The 18,418-nt window shown below is 39.0% G+C and overlaps 1 protein-coding gene across 4 annotated transcripts in view; it reads right to left on the bottom strand.

The window, feature by feature from the left end:
• furina (furin (paired basic amino acid cleaving enzyme) a) overlaps nucleotides 1-18,418 on the bottom strand; it is an 80,750-nt gene that overhangs the window by 61,675 nt on the left and 657 nt on the right. For 2 of the 4 annotated variants that reach the window (XM_051380464.1, XM_051380468.1), the window contains exon 2: nucleotides 12,331-12,658. In XM_051380464.1, the coding sequence (XP_051236424.1) occupies nucleotides 12,331-12,540 (210 nt within the window). In that variant the 5' untranslated portion in view covers nucleotides 12,541-12,658. Of the gene's footprint in view, nucleotides 1-12,330; nucleotides 12,659-15,475; nucleotides 15,546-18,283; nucleotides 18,406-18,418 lie in introns of those variants that run through there. The other 2 variants (XM_051380466.1, XM_051380467.1) reach the window with 2 other exon arrangements.

The raw sequence follows: 18,418 nt of genomic DNA, 5'->3' as shown, positions 1-18,418 counted from the left end.
AAACTGGAAGCTGCCCAGTACAACCAGTCATATCTCTTGGCCACTGGAGCAGATGGGTAAGTGCATTGTTTAATGACCCCATGAATTAGCTTCCTTCCATAAAGTGATGTGTTAATTTCCCCACGCAGATTTATAATGTCAGTCCAGAGATCAAATTCATGACCTGCTTCTTTAGCATACTCTACGGCATCCTAACAGAGCACATAAAAAAAAAAAAACAACAACTTATTTTGGTCGAACTGTAAACACTTCATATTGGAATTCAAGAGCCTAGCCTAGCTTTTATTTAGGCAGGAATTGGCGTGCCACAAAGGACCCTGGCCAGAACTGAACTAGGGACATTGCAGTTACTTGATATGCATCTGTAGACCACCAGGACACAAGGATGCTGCTTTAAATAGTTCTAAATGTGGAGATATTGTTGGCACATATACTTAAGAAATCTAGAAATAGATATAGAAATATTTAATACCTCAGATCATCTTTAGGTTGGCAACAAGTAACTTTTAACTTTTTAAGCACTTTTAAGTTTTAAGTCGTAGTTAAGCTCTGAAGAAGGTGTGCTGTTGCTTAAACATTAACTCATAAAGCCTCCACCTAAAATAGGGATGAAACTAATAATTATTTCCTTTATCAATTAATCTACTGTTGAATCAATTAAATGTCAAAAAACAAAACATGAAAAAACACCCATTACAACTTCCCAAACCCCAAAGTGACCACTTAAAATGTGTTTTGTACCAAAAGTCCAAAACCAATATATGATATGATATTCAAGTTCACTCTGACATATGACACAGAGAAAAGCAAACGCTTACATTTGAGAGGCTAGACCATCAATTCAAGCATTTTTCATTTTCTGCATTTTTTCCCCAAATTTTTGCTTGAAAAGTGACTGAAACAATTAAGGGATTATCTTTATATCAATCGTTTTAGCCCTACTATAATATTTTGCCAAAGGTTTATCAAGGCGTCTTGGTCAGTAAAGAACACCCCCCTTGAAGGTTTAAGTACAGAAGCTACACAACAGTCATATATATGTATATGATACATTTAATAAAAGGCTGTTTTAAGTGTTTAAGTGAAAACTTTTTATTTCATTTTTTTTGATAGAAAAATTGAGCATAAATGTGATGATCAAAGGTTGCAGCCTACCGCTATTGTTCCTGCTATTATTGTTTTCACATATGAACATAACAAAAAGTAGTTTCCATTTCAGTACTGACATTCTTCAAATACCTCAACCTTCGCGTTCTCTTCGCGTGTAAGTACATGTGAGCTCGCTCATATTTAAAAGCTGAGAGGTGCCTGTCCATGTATTTTCATGTCCCCTCAGCACATCTGGCTCTTGTTACAGCCCCTGTGACCTGTGTGTGGTTCCGCTCCATCCCAGCCCCCATCGCTCCTCTGTGGGAGAGCAGAGTAATGACTGAGTGCTGCTGCAGTTCCCAGGACCCCTGGCAATATGGCTGTTAACTCCTTTGCTCAAGGCTGGAGATGGCCTCCTGCTGACCGGTTTGTTATTTTCTTTCCATCTTTGTCTTCAGAATGATGGAGGGGGATGGGGGTGAGTGAAGCCAGTGGCCACCTCATCCAGACATTTATGTCATCCTCAGGATATGTCTCCAGAAACACTGATTCATGCGCTGCTTTTGTATTCTCAGGACTTGGCCTTTGGTACCATCACTCTGAGTCACAACACTGGCTTTCCACACGTTTTTTTCCACAAGATAGCAATTATTGGTTTGACCCAATGCAGTGTCCTTTTGATTAATAAGCCAATCTAAAGTGATACAAACACACAGGGTCACAAAATGTTATTTGCTATTACGAAAGTACTGACAAACAAAGCCAAGACAACAAATCTCTCTTGACTGAAAGGTGTTTCAGGCTATCAGATATTATTTTCCCAAAATTTGGGGCTGAAAAAGAATCATCTATAGAGAGAGGCGATGTCCACACACAGAGTGGCGTATGATGCAATTATAACGCTTTGCACAAACATGTTGTTGAATATAATGAAGTTTACAAATGCCTAAAAATGTTGCTCAATAAAATCTCTTCTATCGCAACATCTGAAAGGTTCAGGGACACAAGTGAGTCACCCACAAAGTTAAGATCAGACCGGCAGATTTTTCTCCTCACCTTCTGATGTAACACCTTCTATGCTTAAAAATATCAAGTTTAAAAGGTGGATCACATGAACTAAATTCTCTGGTTGCCCAACTTGTTTTGCATCTGTGTGTAGGCGTGATTCTATTTTGTTTCCGTGACTCCATGAAGTTGCTACTGATGGACGATGACAGGCTGTTCAACGCTGCACTACTCATTTCACTCTCTCTTTTGTAGCCACGTAATTGTTCCTCAAAGTGCCACAACAGTAACATCTGTTCATGTAAATACTGCAAAGTGTTAATATAGGGGCAATTCAGCACATTCACCTTGTGTAGTTATTGGACTGCTGAAATGCAATGTCATCTTTTTGTTTACTTAAAAGTATTTACAAAGATTTCCTCTATAAATTACATTACAAAGCGTCAATGTGTGAGAACACAACGTGTAGCTTTGCTGACAGATTTCACAGAAAGATCGCTTTGCCATCGTTTTTGTTGCCATGTTCATATGTGACAAAAATAACAAAGATAAATGAATGTGAACGTGTTATTTGGTGTTCTTAACAACTGAGACACTTATATTTACGATGATCACTAAAACTTATTCTAATACACTGGATCAGTGACATTGTATTTCAATGGTGATATGTTTAGAATTTGATTTCAGGTATATTGGATCCAAAGTCATTCCTCTCCAGCAGAGCAAACAGGGATACATCAATCTCTGCTGTTCATTAACTTTCAAAGAAGAGCAGCTGAGATGAAGTGAGATCTGGGTCTGCTCAGCGAGAGAGAGAGGTCACGGATTGTGGAATAAAAGGGAGGCTTTCTCATTGACAGCAACACAAGGACCAGGGACTCTGCAGAGATGCGCCACTCTGCTGCTGATCAACCGCACAGAGATGAGAAACGATACATTCTTCTCTGGATGAAAAGCCCAGCCTTTTTAATGGGTCCGCACCAAACAAGGGCCCACATCCAACAATTCTGACTGTGAACTATGTTTTTGGCGTTATCATTACTGCACTTCAAAGCAGCACCATCTCTAAAGGGACATACTACGTTGGCTGTATAGGGCTGCACACTCCGTTAGAGCCATCAGCTCGCATTGGCTAAAGTAGGCCAGAGCCGCAGTATAGAGAGTGGTGCGTTAAAGATTAATGAAGATATTGCACAAGTAAACCAGCTTACAAAACATGCTTAAGCATTATCAAATATTTAGAGGTGGCAATCTATATGGCTGGTGTGTTTGAGCCACATGTTTGACTCTAGGACCCTGGAAAGGCCCTCGGGGTATAGTAACATATCATGGATGAATAGAAACACTGATGCAAGTTCAATATCTGGTTTCCATCCAAGTTTGTGTGAGGTGTACACTATACATCATATGTGATTAAAAAGGGTGAACGGAGGGGGCAGAATCGGCTAGAAATGTTCTTGGGCTAGCTCTGGGTGTTTTCTTGTCAATTAAGGAAGTGTTTAACGTATAGAGACGAAAAGGCATTCGTCATATGCATAATGATTAAGCGATGTTTGCTCCAACGGCTGACTTTAAATTATCTTTACCGCTACATCTCCCGGTTATATTAAATGGCCCGTGCTTCCATAGTTTATGACTCCTTTTGTGTTTACATTAGAATATCATAAAGCACTTATTTTTTTCACATTCAGGTCATAAAATATTGCAAATATTACCTGACATACATGAGCAATAACCCTCTCAATATTAATTAATTCCTGAAAGGCTATTTCCATTTTTCATGTGGGCGTGTTTACTGACAGGACTGCATTTTCGTTGAGCAAACCTTTTTCATCTCATTGCAGCAGCTAGAAAAACACTAATAATTCACAGTTTTTGTGACATTTCAAAAGTTTTTCACACTTTGCAACAAAGTAGAAAACACAAGCAAAGAGGTTTGGATTAAATCTTCATAGGGCTTTACGAAGGTGTTTATGCAGCTCATTTCTGACCTCAGTTTGGTGGCAACACAACACACACAAAAAAAATGGAAAGCACCTGTGTTGGATTGTACAAATCATGCAAAGTAGCTCCTTTCAGCGATCAGTGGGCCGCTTCTTCTCCCATCATCTCTGAGCCAGTCATATCCTGTCAGAAGATTTTCCAGCAAATTTCCTAAAACCCCCTATTTCCCCACAGTTAATTGCTTCACTTCTCCAGAGTCCAATTATGGACTCCATACCTTCAGCCTCTCATTTCAGGTGTATTCCCATTCACACAGATTGTACTTTGCAATGAAGCATCAAAACACTGAGATGGGTCAGAAATAATTTAGCCCTTATCAGGCAGCGCATGAGGTGGTTCAGCACAGCCTCTAAATTGAGCTGTTGCCGTTATATACAATTATAGCTCTACACAGTTCTGACTGAGAGAAATACAGTGAGACTATCAACAATTACCAATTTTTGAAGGTGAGATAAAACGCGAGAATGGACTAGTTTTTGTAAAATACAATGCATGATTACATCCAGTACCAACACTTTGAAACAAGCTGCCAACCCTCTTCAAAAAAGGTATACCTTGTAAAAATCTAGGGATGCACCAAAATGAAAATTCTTGGCCGAAACCAAAAACCGCAAGTGAGGTAACCAAGGCCGAAAATCGAAAACCGATCCACCAAAAGAAATTATTATGCCAATTATTAGTACCATTGCATTTATGGCTATGACTGTGTACTAACCTCACTAAAATCATGGCATTGCAATTCAAAGAATAAATCAATTACAAAAGTATGAAAATATTTATTTAGCACTGACATTACAACAGTGCACAATATAAAATAAAATAAAATTCAAAATAAAATGTTTAACTTTAACTTAATGATGAATGAATGAATGAATAAATAAATGAATAAGCGTGTGCTGGCCGCGGTTTTTGTTTGCGTCATCACAACTTTCTGTTTCGGCCGTGTTGTTTCAGTGATAAAAGTATTTCGAAAATGGCCCAAAAGCGCATTTTTGGTTTTCGGCCGAAAAATGTACGGTGGCCGAATATTCGGTGCATCCCTAAAAAAATCCTTTTGAAAGGACAAAACATCTACCCCTTCTCTACAAACGACATACAAACCACATTATTTAACCGAGCATATACAATAAATCCAACAGTTTGATGCTGACAACAGCGGTTAACAGATGATAAAATTACTCACTGGGATTTCTGTGAGGTTAACAGTAATGCTGTGCAAAGTGTTACACAGAAATAAAATGATAACACCAAAGAGAGAGAGGGGAAAAAACTGACCTAAAATCAAAAGGTCAAAAGTACTTCTGCTTCAAAGTAAAGGGAAAAGAACCAATCACACAATTGCAAAGCAACGGCACACTGAGTGTCTGTCACTATCAGGTGGATTAGCTTAACATAGTTGGTTTAACCAAAGTTAGAAGTTTATCTAAATATACATTTGGACATTTTTGTTTCCTTTGTATCAGCAGGTGAATGGCTACAGAAAGGTAAGGCCAGGCAGACATTCTGGGATTTTGGATATTTTCATAATGTAATACAGCTTAAAATTTATTTTTTGTACTTTGCGAGGATGTATGACTGAAGTGAAATAAACGATAAATCTGTGATTAACATACATTTCTGAGAGAATGACATGTCCAACATTTTGTATACAAATTCCTGTAAATATAGTCTAAAAGCAACCTAATTTTGGCCATATTAAATCATTTGGTAAGTGATATTGTAATATCTGATAATGTGAGGCCCTGTGGGGAGTTTTTATTTAAAGTCGCCTGTAAAAGATACAAAGGAAATCCAACCAAATGTGGTAGGAAAAGATTAGAAGTTCCTCCGCCATATCTTTTGAACTACTAAGAAAACTGTGGGCCTGATTAAAGTGGAAGATCTTACAGGGGCTGCCTTTAAGTGCAGTGCTGTGTCAAGAGTTACAGATAGGAGAGTGTCATTTCATGTACTTCATCAGAACTATAGATAATATCCATCTCTTTTGCTCCTTCTTGTGCTGACCAGAATATTAATAATCTTCATAAAAAAGGGTCCAACCACTTCAGAAAGGAGGGAAGAAATCAGCACATTCGATAGCAGAAATGGGCCAAGATGGTGGCATGGAGTACAGTGAGGGCACAGTATGCCAAAAACAATCCTCCCTCACATGCAATGAAGGCAGTTGGCCTCCAAATAGAGCAGCCGTATGAACACAGCGGTTTGTATCCACCACCAGCAACAGAAACCACTGTTCACAGAAGGGAAGTGACACGCTTCTGAGAAACATTTTACTTTGAAGTGAGAGTAGGAAGAGATGAGTTATTTATTTATCACCTTTTTTTCTCCCACGTCTGGTTGTGAATAATCAAAGCCGGCTTATAAGGAAAATAAGATTTATTTTGCATCCTCCAAACATAGTGTCCTGCAAATGTTACATGTTTTTTTAGTAACCTGTTTCCTATTCCAGGACGAGGAAGAAAGAAATAAAACTTTCTTGGAAACGGTGCTATTGATACTCCTTATGCAATCAAGCTCTGTGCAGGTAGATTTATCTCTATCGTGTTAAATGCTAAACCTTAATCACTGCAGCACAAATTAAAGGTTATAATTATGATTGCTTTACTATTATTTAATGCCAGTAATGTAACAGGGTATTTTTGAACAGTAAATTATAATGTAATAAGGAAAGGAAAGAAAAACTGCTCAACATGAATTAGAGAGAGAGGGGGGGGGGGTCATGCAACATTGCAAAGAGCGAGTTTAACTTGAGTCTCTGAGCCTCGTCATGACTATGGGAACATTCATGAGCGCTGCATACAAGATGGAAGAGATGGTGAAAGCCTGAGGCCAGAGACAGAAAGGCGCAATGTTTCAAAACACATGAGCGACCTAAAAAATATAAAAAGAAATCTACCCAGCAGTTTCACCAGCTGTCGAGCTCAACAGATCAAACAAAGAGGGGGCTTTTGTTGTAAGAGTGACCACAATTGATCCATTTTTAAAATTAAACCTTTGATCTTGTGGCTGTTTGATCCCATTTGCAGATTACACTGTAATAATTCTTAAGGTTTATTTAACTTGTGTCAGTTCTCCTTACCAAATCATTCTTACTACTAATAGCAATCGCTCCAATCCCATTTCGCTTTTTATTTTAAATGCCGGCGTAATGAAGGTGCAGTTGAACCAGACATAGCACAAAAATCTTTTGTTCCCCACGAAAAACTGCAGTGAAAGTCTGATGATGCGGGCAAGAAAAGGTCTTTAAAATGTAAAATAACCATCCTGAGATGCAAGTTGGCAGTTAATACCCATTTACCACTGTGCGAGTCAGCCGTTTCTTAATTTTATTACTTTAACTTAGTTTTAATTATTCCCCTTGTTCTAAAATGGTCCTATAATCTAAAAGTGGAGTGAGAGGTGTAATCCATTTGAACACCACTTGGTCACGGCAACCTTTTACTTTTAAAATAGTCTGCTTCATTCTAGGTACATTAATATTGATATTCCTCACTGGCATCATGTATTGCATCCCCTTTGACAATAAAGAGAAGAGAAAAAAAGGGAGGGGTTTTAAAGCCAAATGACAACTAAGTAAGGGATGGTGCAGAGAGTGCGTGTAACTCAACTGAGACAGTTGGTGCACTTACAGTGCATCAGTGTTTTACATGATTTGCTGCTGTCAGACAGCATCGCCTTAAACTTCCCTCACTGACAATAGGCCTTCTCCACTGTCACACTGACTAGCTCGCCTTGAGTGATTGGTAGTGACAGAAACTGGAATGGACTTCAAGTGACTTTTGGCCCCCAACACACCAAACCAACCGTAAAGAAGTGCCATCAACAAAGATAGACAGGTGCATCATATTTGTCCGTGTCCTTTGTCTTAAAAACATTTTGGAAAAAGTAAAGACGAGATGAACTAGCCAACCATTTTAATGTCACAGCGGATCTGTTGTCTATTGCTGTCTATTGTTTTGATTCATTGTTTCGTTAACTTTTCCAAGTAGAAATGTGAGGATTTCTGCTTTCCCAGGTCTAAAATGAATTAGGGTTAGGGTTAGGATGAGGGTTAGGGTAAGTGAAATGATTATCTTTGGATTTCGGACTGTTGGTCAGACAAAACAAACTATTTGAAAATGTCACTGTGTGCTCTAGGAAACTGTAACAAGTATGTATTATTATTTTCTATCATTTTGTAAACCAACCAATGAATATAGAAAATAATCGGCAGATTAAATCGATAATGAAAACACTCATTAGTTGCAGTCCTAATTTTGACAAGCAGATAACGACACTCATTACACAGCAGTAAAATGAATTTATAAAATATTTAAGGAGTTCGGTTATTGTCTCATAAATAAGAATATCATGTAAAAAATTATTAGGACCTAGTCCACTCAATAGGTGCAACGTATGTTGCAACAGCAGAACGTATGTGTTGCTCCTAATTATTGTTGTCAAGAAATGGCTACACACAGACGCACCCTAAAGACAACATGCTCCATGTGTCATGATGGAGGAACATAGAAAGCTGACATGTTTATGGTACAGGGTGTATGGATGCCGTGGTGTGCGGGGAATGAGTGAAGACGAAATTAAAACAACCATCATCAGAGCTGTAAAACCTGCCCAGCTGCAGTCTTTGATCCTCCCCTCAAGCTCTTCTGCCTAATTCCAACACCTGCACACACCAGCAGAGTCAGATGCAGAGCTACATGCTCAGCCCCACAGCTCAGACTCGCCATGCCTGGCCACACATAGCTCACAAAGAAACTCCATTTCCTTATCAGCTGTAGGCAAAAAAACAAAAAACAGGCTTAACAGATTTGTTTGTTCCCAGCTCTAAAGTAATGGCTTCATTTTAATCAATGAGCAGTGACGTACTGGAATGCAGTCGGGGTGGTCATCACTTGTGGTTATACCTTACCTTTCAAAGTTAATGAATGGAGAGAATTAATCAATACCTGCCGAGGGCTTAACAGACGTGTCTGTTACGTGTCATTTACTTTAAAGGTTCATCATGGTGATGTCATGTTGTCAGTTCTCAGACTGCGTGTGCCCGACGGCAAACCTCCTGAAGTCAGTGTCTAAAGCAAGCAACTTAATTAGAGCTGCAACTAACGATTACTTTGATTATCGGTTAATCTGTTGATTTTTTCAAATAATCAATGAATTAGTTTATAAAATGTCAGAAAATGGTGAAAATGTTATATTTTATGCAACAACCAGTTCAAAAAGGAGACCAGAAAACATTCACATTTGATAAACCAGAGAAGTTTGAAATTGTTCCTTTAAAAAATGACCTAAATTGCTAAATCGATTATTCAAATTGTTGCCAATTAATCTTCTGTCAATCGACTAATCAATTAATCCCCTAACTGCTGCAGCACAGAGGCCAGAGCAGCACAACCAGGGTACTCCTGATGATTATTTATCTAAATTCATGTGCTCAGTCTTTCTGCTTTTCATTCACAAACAGGACCCACCTCAAGTAGAGGAATAATATGCTTGCTCTTTGGCAATGAATAGGTATCCGTCTCATGAATTTCTGTTTGATACTTCAAACTGACTTTTTCATTTGGTGCCAGCAGGCCAACATGTGCAAATTACGCCAAAAGGTACAGATTAGATGCCTTAGGAGCACAGGATGGTTTCTATGGTTATTTCTACAGAACTCATACCGTGTCAGGTCAGGCTTTTTTTGGCTTCCATCTCCTTGGCGATGTGGTGGGTCGCAACTGGGTTATTTTAACCCACTTTTTCTCCAGCACAAAAATGAATGCCAGATCAAGGATTTAACTTTAAGGTTTAATAAGAAGAATACCTGCTTAGAGTGAAAACCAGAAACATCTGTTTTTACTTGAGTCCATGTTTCAGATTTGAGAGTTCATGGCTTTATTCAGCATTTATCCTGCTAACTTTATTAAGACTGCTTCATTAGATAGGCCTCTGCCCTACCATTTTTCCATCTTAAATTCTGTGTCAAGCTAGCTCTGGTCAGACACAATAGTTTCCCTCCCTCAAAATATCATAAAATGGTTTTAAGTAAGTTGCTGAGATCAGCCAAACCACACAGCTCCTCGTCTCCATTTGTGCAAGAACACGGGTGTAATTGCTCTGTCTGGATTCCTCACTGTCCATGGGCAATACATAGTTTAAGGATTTAAGTGTGTAGGATTACTCATTAGTCTGCATGCTGTTATTCAGAGCACAAATTACATTCCTGGTCATGCCCAGTAAGACCATGTGCTGTAAAACAGAAAAGTGGCGAGACTATGAAATTCAACAGCTGCACGAAGAGCCGCTTGTCGTCAATCTATTAGTCTTTGTATTTATTTGTTGTTACCCTCACATTCCTATGTTATAGTTTCTATGTAAACTTTATTTACTGCTGTGTCCCACCTACTGTAATTAAAGGCCTAACATATTATATTGTACAAGCTGTAAATTACAGCTCTACTATAGAAATGCAATTTCTGTGAAAACTAGTTAGGAGAAACAGATGATTCAAAAACGTTGTTTAATGTCACTGAAAATAAAATTATATTTGAAGTAGATGAAGAGTGATCATCAGTGAGTAGATCATCAACATTTGCTGGGTTTCCCCGTCTATCCAGTTTGTCAAAGTTACAAAGTTCAATACACCCACCAAAACAGATACTCATTGCTCAAAATGTGCTGGGAACCAGCCAGAAGAGCACTTTTGTTATAGTATTAAAATTACCTGTACCTCTCCTATCAGGTTAAGTGACTGTTGAACACTTAAGCACAATAAGATTCGCCTTTTGGAGAGACAAAAAAAAAAAAGAAAGAAAAGGAAATCCTACTGAAGACTACACTAATTTCAGTCAGAGATGTGATAATGGTAAAAGATGACTTGGCTAATTAGTTTTCACTGAGGTCAAACAGAAAGTCATAATAGATGAAGACCTCACTGAAGCATACAGGAAATGTTTATCCGTGCATCGCCCACACCTACTGGGCCTGGGAAGCTATGGGCATAATAAGATCTTAATAATTTAAACCTCCCTTAAGACGGAAGTGACAATTGACTGAAAACCTATTTCTCCTTAACTCCTGCATATTTACAGTATTTTGGCTTGTGGCTCCACACAAAGGCTGGTTACATATACATACACACACATACACACACACACACACCTAATTGGAAGATTTTTGGATGGAGTCTGTTAAAGATACTGAATGTGTTGTATGGGGGAATTGTAGCTGTTTTGATCTGGTTGCTGTCAATTTGATAAGATTTTTTGATGCATGTCTGAACTGTATGATTTTTAAACAGAGAAATGACGTGCGGCGCCATTTTGGTGCCAGGTCATCCAGGTTTTAGTGCACACCCACAGCTCAACTAAAGGTCACCTCGCTCTTCCAAAGTTAACACACAACCAACTCGCTCTCTCTGCTGAGTTTACAGCCACGTCTCTCCATCCACCGTTCCACAGAAATCTGGCAAATAATTTGAGGGGTTTTTTGCGATATAAAAAGGTATTTCCTCATTATCATGGGGAAATAGCTTTAAACATGCTACCTATCATTCAGTGTTTTGTCCACTATTTATTCAATTGCCCAATGTGCTTCTTCTTGACTGTCAACACTAAAAAGCACCGTGTATGTGGGTTTGTGAAAGTTATTAGAATTTTGTCTAGCCTTTGTTTGTTTCAGTTATTTTCAGATCGGTCCCCAGCTTCACACTGTGGCTTCAGATTATTTAAACTATTTAAACTATTTAGATTATTATAACCAGTTCAACAACAAGCAAAAAACCAGGATGGAATAATCTTTTCCTGTAACATTTATGTTTGAGCAGTACAAAACCATCCTGCTTCTTTCAACTCCACTGTCAAAAAACACTGTATATGCAACATTAGGCCACATACTAATAACTTATCAGGGAAATAATATTTGTAATTATTAATACATATGAAAGATTCTAGTGTTTTATCTTTGGATGGAAAAAATGGAAAACAAGAAACAGACGGCAAAAGAGAAGCCAACAAGAAACCCCAATATAATGAACTTAAAGAATACAGTCACATATTTCACACACAGCAAGGGCACACAGCGTGTAATAGCAGCAAGCTCACACGCCTTTATGCAACCTTTCAGGAGGTGGAAGACATTTGCATAGTCAAACTATTTGGTTTTACTTCTACATACGGCCCTCGTTTCACAAGACCTCAATCTAAAGATTATATCAGTGCATATACAGGAAAAAACAAGCTTGTTACTTACATGTCCGTGGTTGACAAACCCATGTTTGCTGGCAATTAGATCTGCTTCCTCCTGACCTCCAGGTATGTGAACAGCCCATGTGTTGGTGTAGACCTTCTGACCCAGCACTGGTCCCAGCCCAGAAACCAGCAAGACCAACAGAGCGCTAAAAAGCAACTCCAGCAGTCTGAGCCTGCGGCCTACAGAGGGAGATGGAGGGCCAGAAGCCATGGAGATCTCCTAGTGCAGCACAGTCTCTGAGCACAGCGCCTCTCTGACAGGCCGGGGCTGTCCACGGTACATGCGGGGTGCACAGAGACACACAAAGAAGGGGACAGTCACAGCTCACCTGATGGGAAACAAAAGAAGAGAAGGGAAAAAACTCAAGTTTACAGATCTACAAAGTTTAGAAAGCCTTGAATTACTCCATGTGATCCACCGTGTGATCCACCATGTGATCCACCATGACCATAAAACTCTAACACAATAGAAGACTGTATACAATACACATGTCAAGAGCCACAGGGAAACTATTGGTGTTAGAGAACAGAAACAGGAATAGAGGAATAAACTCTGTGAGAAAGTCCAGATTTTCATATGTACTGTAGCTGAACACAGAAGTTTTAAAGTTAAGACCAAACAAATTAAATAATATATTAATCTGTTTTGTCCATGAGGAAGCACGGCTGTTTTGACCAGGCGAACTACAGCCCAGCTAAGTCCAGGGGTTTGATGATCCCACAGGAAGCAGCGAGCAGGACGTCAAGGCCAGACCTGATGTTGTGGTCAGACACACAGCAGCATATTTTGGCTTTTACACTCCCACGGGAGGATATGGTAGATGAAGCTTGCGAAAGGAAAATGCTTAGGTATACTGGGTTGGCAGCAGAGGTGGAGAAGTGTGGTTGGAAAGCAAGACTACGCCCTGGATGCTGGGGGATCACAGCAGAGTCTCACTACGAGGTAAAGTAGCCACTCGAGGGTGGAGTTTTAAATGCCTGAGGCAGCAGTGGCAGCCGCTGAATGGCTGTGGCCAAGGAGAGAACATACACACCTAAAGTGTCAGAGAAAAATTACTACAGCACACATTTACAATATACTGATTTGAGTGCGAGGGAATTTCTTTGTAGTATCCTGACTGATATTTTATCACCAAGCCATTAGAAAACACAAACATCTAAAATCACTATCTTAAAGCAAAGCAATATATCATAGAATAGTATAGCTACAGTAGCCAGGCTGAGCAGAGACAAAGCTGAGCTCAGGGTGTAATTGTTTGCTGATACAATTTTGCCGCTAAACTGTTGTTTTCGAGCCAGAAGTGTCAGCTGCGCCTTTAGTCTCTTGAGACCATTATCCAAAGTGCTAACTCTATTGTAACCCAGAGTTGACAGGACTGCACTGAATACAGTGCTCCTATTCTGTGTTTCCTTCTGTATGCAGTCACATTTGTTCCGCTGATACAAGTCTACTATGGGACCGGGTGTCTGGTCTCTTTGCAGGTGTTACAGTCGTCTATAATCACCAACGCAGAGAGGTGGTGATTACGAATGAACAAAATACTCTAAATGTAACTCACTTTGCCATTGTGCCACACTCCAAATGAGAAAACAAGCTTCTCAAAATGTCCCTGGACACCTAGTTGCGAAGCAAGAATGATGTGTTTAGAGGTGGCTGTGACTGCTGTGCACTAAAATAGTCATTTAGTATACTATTACCGAGACATTTTACTTGGATTGCCTTTCACCAATCCACTTTTCAATACCAATTCAAGCCAGTGGATAAAGCACAACATATAAAGATAAAGAACATTTCTTATTTTTCAACAGAATTTCAATATTACAATGATATAACATTTAATTTATAATTGAATATATTACTAATAATTGTGTATTATTATTATTATTATTATTATTATAATACTGACTTTCTTGCCTTTACCAAGACTTTATTAGATACTGTCCAGTCTCTCATTGTCTTTATATTGTAAATAAAATACATGTACATATACAACATAATACAATCCAATACAACAGCCCTGCCATAACATCTACCTTTACAAAGCTCATAGTTTTCAGTTTTTGCTGACAATGTTTCGGTGATAGATCTTCATCTGCCATTCATTCATTTTCTGTATAAATTGTATTAACAGAAGAATTACTCTTGCAACTGTAAACATTCCTCTGGTGGATAATTTTCCCCCTCTGGCTGGTTACTCTCCCTTGATAATATCATTTCCTCTTTTGCATACAGTGTCAAAACAAATACAGTTACTGTAGATCCACTCCCACTTGTAGTAATGCCGTTTATCATTTATGATGCTGTTTGGCAATGTTGCAGAGAACATGTTTGGTCGATGGCAGTTCAAGTCAGTACTTAAATCCCTTGTAGCCTCTGCTATTACCTGATGCATGTGTGGAACTGATGGAAGTGTTACGTGGCATGAGGTGGAAAAGCACAATTTAAAACTGCTGAAAAGACTTGATCACCAGTGTGCCTTTAACAGCAGTATCCTGAGACATGACAAGTTAATGTCTAAAGGGTTAAGATAGACTTGTTTCAGTGTGGTGTGAAGCAACAGGTGACTGCATCATTAGCAACAGACAGCGAGCTTACGGGTCAGCCTGGCTGTGAGTTGGTACGACAAGCTGTTAATCCATGGCAGGAATTTAACAGTAGATTTTCATTTTATAAATAAATACCTGGATAAGACAGAGACACAACTATACATACATATATAAAACAAACATATGAAACCACGCAGAACAAATCAGGTGCCCCAAGTGTGTCTCAAAGTAGAACTGTTTTTAAACGTGCCAACCTTCAGTAACACCCAAATCCCTCAACCTGTTTAATTCTTCCTTCCTGCTCCGTTAAGCCTATTTTATAAACACGCAAAAATCACCCTAAACTAAGTAGCTAGGATCCACACCCAACATTAATTACATGTTTACTTTTTGTATCTCAGTTCCTACTGAAATTGAAGACAAACAAGAACGGCTTCCTGAGAAAGGCTTAAAAGTGAAGCCTGGCTGTTTAAGCCAATATTTATTTATTGTATTTATCAGATTTGAATTAATCAAAATCCAAAAATTCTGCATACAATGAAAATCAGCTAACAAGAAAGATAGGGAAAGAAAGAGGTAAATCTGGTAGCATAACTCACTCAACTTATCTCTGTCCTTGATGCAACAGGTAAATACTGTGAATGTTTCCAAACCTCTGTTTGATTTCCAGACACACACCGACTTTAAGTACAGACGTCCTGTGACCTCATCTGGGGGCTCAACCATTCAGTTTCTTTAACGTCACTGTGAAAACCACACGCCATGTTCTAACAACTGCCCAACGAATTTACTGTTCGCGAGGGACAAAGGAGGAGCCGACCGTCGCGCTGTGAGTGGTCTTTAGTGTTACCACAGTAAATGATACCATATGTCAGGTTGTGATAACAGAAAAAACACCAAATTATAATTAGCCATGTGTCATTAAACCCAAAGGATAATACCAGCCTCATTACCAAACTCATCAGGACGTTTTAAAAAGGAAACAGTTTACACCTCATCAGTTTATTATTTACATTTTAATGAGATTCAAATGAACTAAAATGTGTTAGGCCTATATGACCCTTTTCTCACACTGAAATATCTTTTAATGCCAGTTCCCACATTGTGACACACATGAAACAAATATCTGTGCTCCGACAGCCCACAGAGTGATTGGGAAATAACACGCTGTGTGTGTGTGTGTGTGTGTGTGTGTGTGTGTGTGTGTGTGTGTGTGTGTGTGTCAATAATAATATTGACATCATTAGGTTCATTTATAACTAAGCCACAAACAACACAAATTAATTTAAATAGAAATCACATTGGGTTTGCTGCTAAATCGAATACTTTTCTGTTAAAGTACAGCAAATAACTTGTATGAGCCAACACTTAACCAAACCTCTGTTTCATAAAACATGGTTTTTATGGTAATTACCAGCAGTAATCCGACATTCTAACCATTATCACAAGGACTATGCTTTAAACCTTGTGTTTGTTTGGTTTTTTGGTTTCCCCAATTTGCTTTTACATGTTTGCCTTGTTAACCCGTCGAATCAGAGCTTGAGGTTGCTGCGTTATCTGAATATGCATTTAAATAAATAACATTTGCATCGGTAAATCTGCATCGCAGCAATGGGGCTTACTCCAAAAGTAAAGATTAGGATGTAAAAGCAAATGTTTTTAATCTTAACCACGTTGCTTGGCTATTCCTTGTTTAAAACACAGTGCATGAAATGGAATTAGAAACAAGCCTGTAGCATATAATCAGATTATTCCGCTATTTGCCGTTGTTATGAGTATATTTATTTTAAACTCAAGTGATTAATATTGTGTGCAGATTTATGTTCTAATGTTTTCAAAGAAGACAGTTACAGCATGTATGCAAACAGAAGCACAAGCACAGCTGAATTTTCATATTTGCACAACTCTGGATGACGCAAAGCTTTTCACAACCAGCTGAATAACACAGAGAAAACAGGAATCATGGCATTTAAACAAGTCTACTTCTGCTTATGAATTAGATTCACATGTTATTATTTTAAATATCTTTTAAAAACAGTGGTACGGTGAGAGCTTAGGGGCCTCTGCTGAAAGTCCACAGGTGCTCAAAGGGGAAAAAAACAGGAAACAAAATGGTGGAAATGTACACCTCTGGAGAGTAAGCTTTACAAATCCAGATCCTTGAACAATTGTGAGTATAAAAGCCTTTCTTAGTTGAAACATGAAGGTGTTTTTATTCTTCTCAGTATCCCTGACACCTTCCTTTGCCACATTGTTTGGCCTCCTGAATGAAGGCTTTTCATAACAAGAGCTGATTTCTATCCTACGGTGTAGGTTTTCACCATTTTGCTTTGTTTGTACCCCTGCTACTTAGTTTCAGTCATTTTAAAGTACGCAACCAGACACAACTGTGGTTCTTCACAAAGTACAGAGTGATCATCTTTGAGAGTAAGCTTCATATTTGTAATGGTTATTTTATTGTAAAGCCCATTTGGAGTTTAATGGCTTGACTTTCAGCTAGCCCAATTAGAGTGCCTGAAAACAAAGACTAAACCTCTGCTGTCTGTCCTGTTTTTCCCTGGTACATTTGTTTTGCCCAAGCGTTTGTCATCCATCTACTTCTTCAGACTTCCTGCAGCAATGTCGGCACTCAAACACTTCCACAATAGATCAGTTTTTCCTACATTTCATTAGACATTGTATCACTGTGTACAAGCAAGGAGTCTGACACGTGTGTGTTTGGTCTGGTTTTCATTTGGTAAATGTAACTGCATGCAAGGGGCTCGACAGCCTTGTTTATCCATAATGATCAGCGGCTCAATACTGCCTCACCGGAGAGGTACAATTACAGTGTCCTGGAAGCACAAACAACAGAAGGAGGTCAGTTCCCATAATGAAGCACCCTTATTTCTATGCAATTTCTACTGTGACAGTAAACAGCTACAGCTCGGTTACACTTAACACTGAAATTAATCCTCCCAAAAGATGGTTGATTTGTTAGTATTCACACCAGTCAAGATTAGATTTCATCTGATAAAAGAGTATACAAGAGTCTAATGTAGACCGCAGCAGGTCAGCCCTGTCTTATCCCTACAACAGCCAGCTGGGTTTGTCTGTATTGATTATTTCTGATGTCAAAGTTCAGTCCTAAAGCAACAGAAAAAGGGAGTAGGGGGCCAAAGCGTACAAAAACAAAAGTTTCCTGCATGTGTGAACAGCAACACGTACAGCAGAGATTGACTGCAGCAACGTTACAGTTCAGGAAGGAGGAAAAACTTCTCTCTCTCTCTCTCTCTCTCTCTCTCTCTCTCTCTCTCTCTCTCTCTCTCTGGCCTGTTAACACTTCAATGTTTATGAGCCAAAGTTAAGAGGTTTAAGTATATCAGCTGATAGGAGTAACGCTGCGAGTACGCGGCCGGTTGACTCACCTCACGCGTTTATCAAAGTCCGTGACAACAACATGCAGTCACAGTTTGTCTCCGGGGGGCTGGAGCTGATCCCGATGAGGACTCCTGCGCCTGACAAATATGTCTGAAACTGTACCGTGATTAACGCCAACTTGA

This window comes from Dicentrarchus labrax, unplaced genomic scaffold (genome assembly GCF_905237075.1).
Source record: "Dicentrarchus labrax unplaced genomic scaffold, dlabrax2021, whole genome shotgun sequence".
NCBI lineage: Eukaryota > Metazoa > Chordata > Actinopteri > Moronidae > Dicentrarchus > Dicentrarchus labrax.
This window is presented reverse-complemented; position numbering and strand designations above follow the sequence as displayed.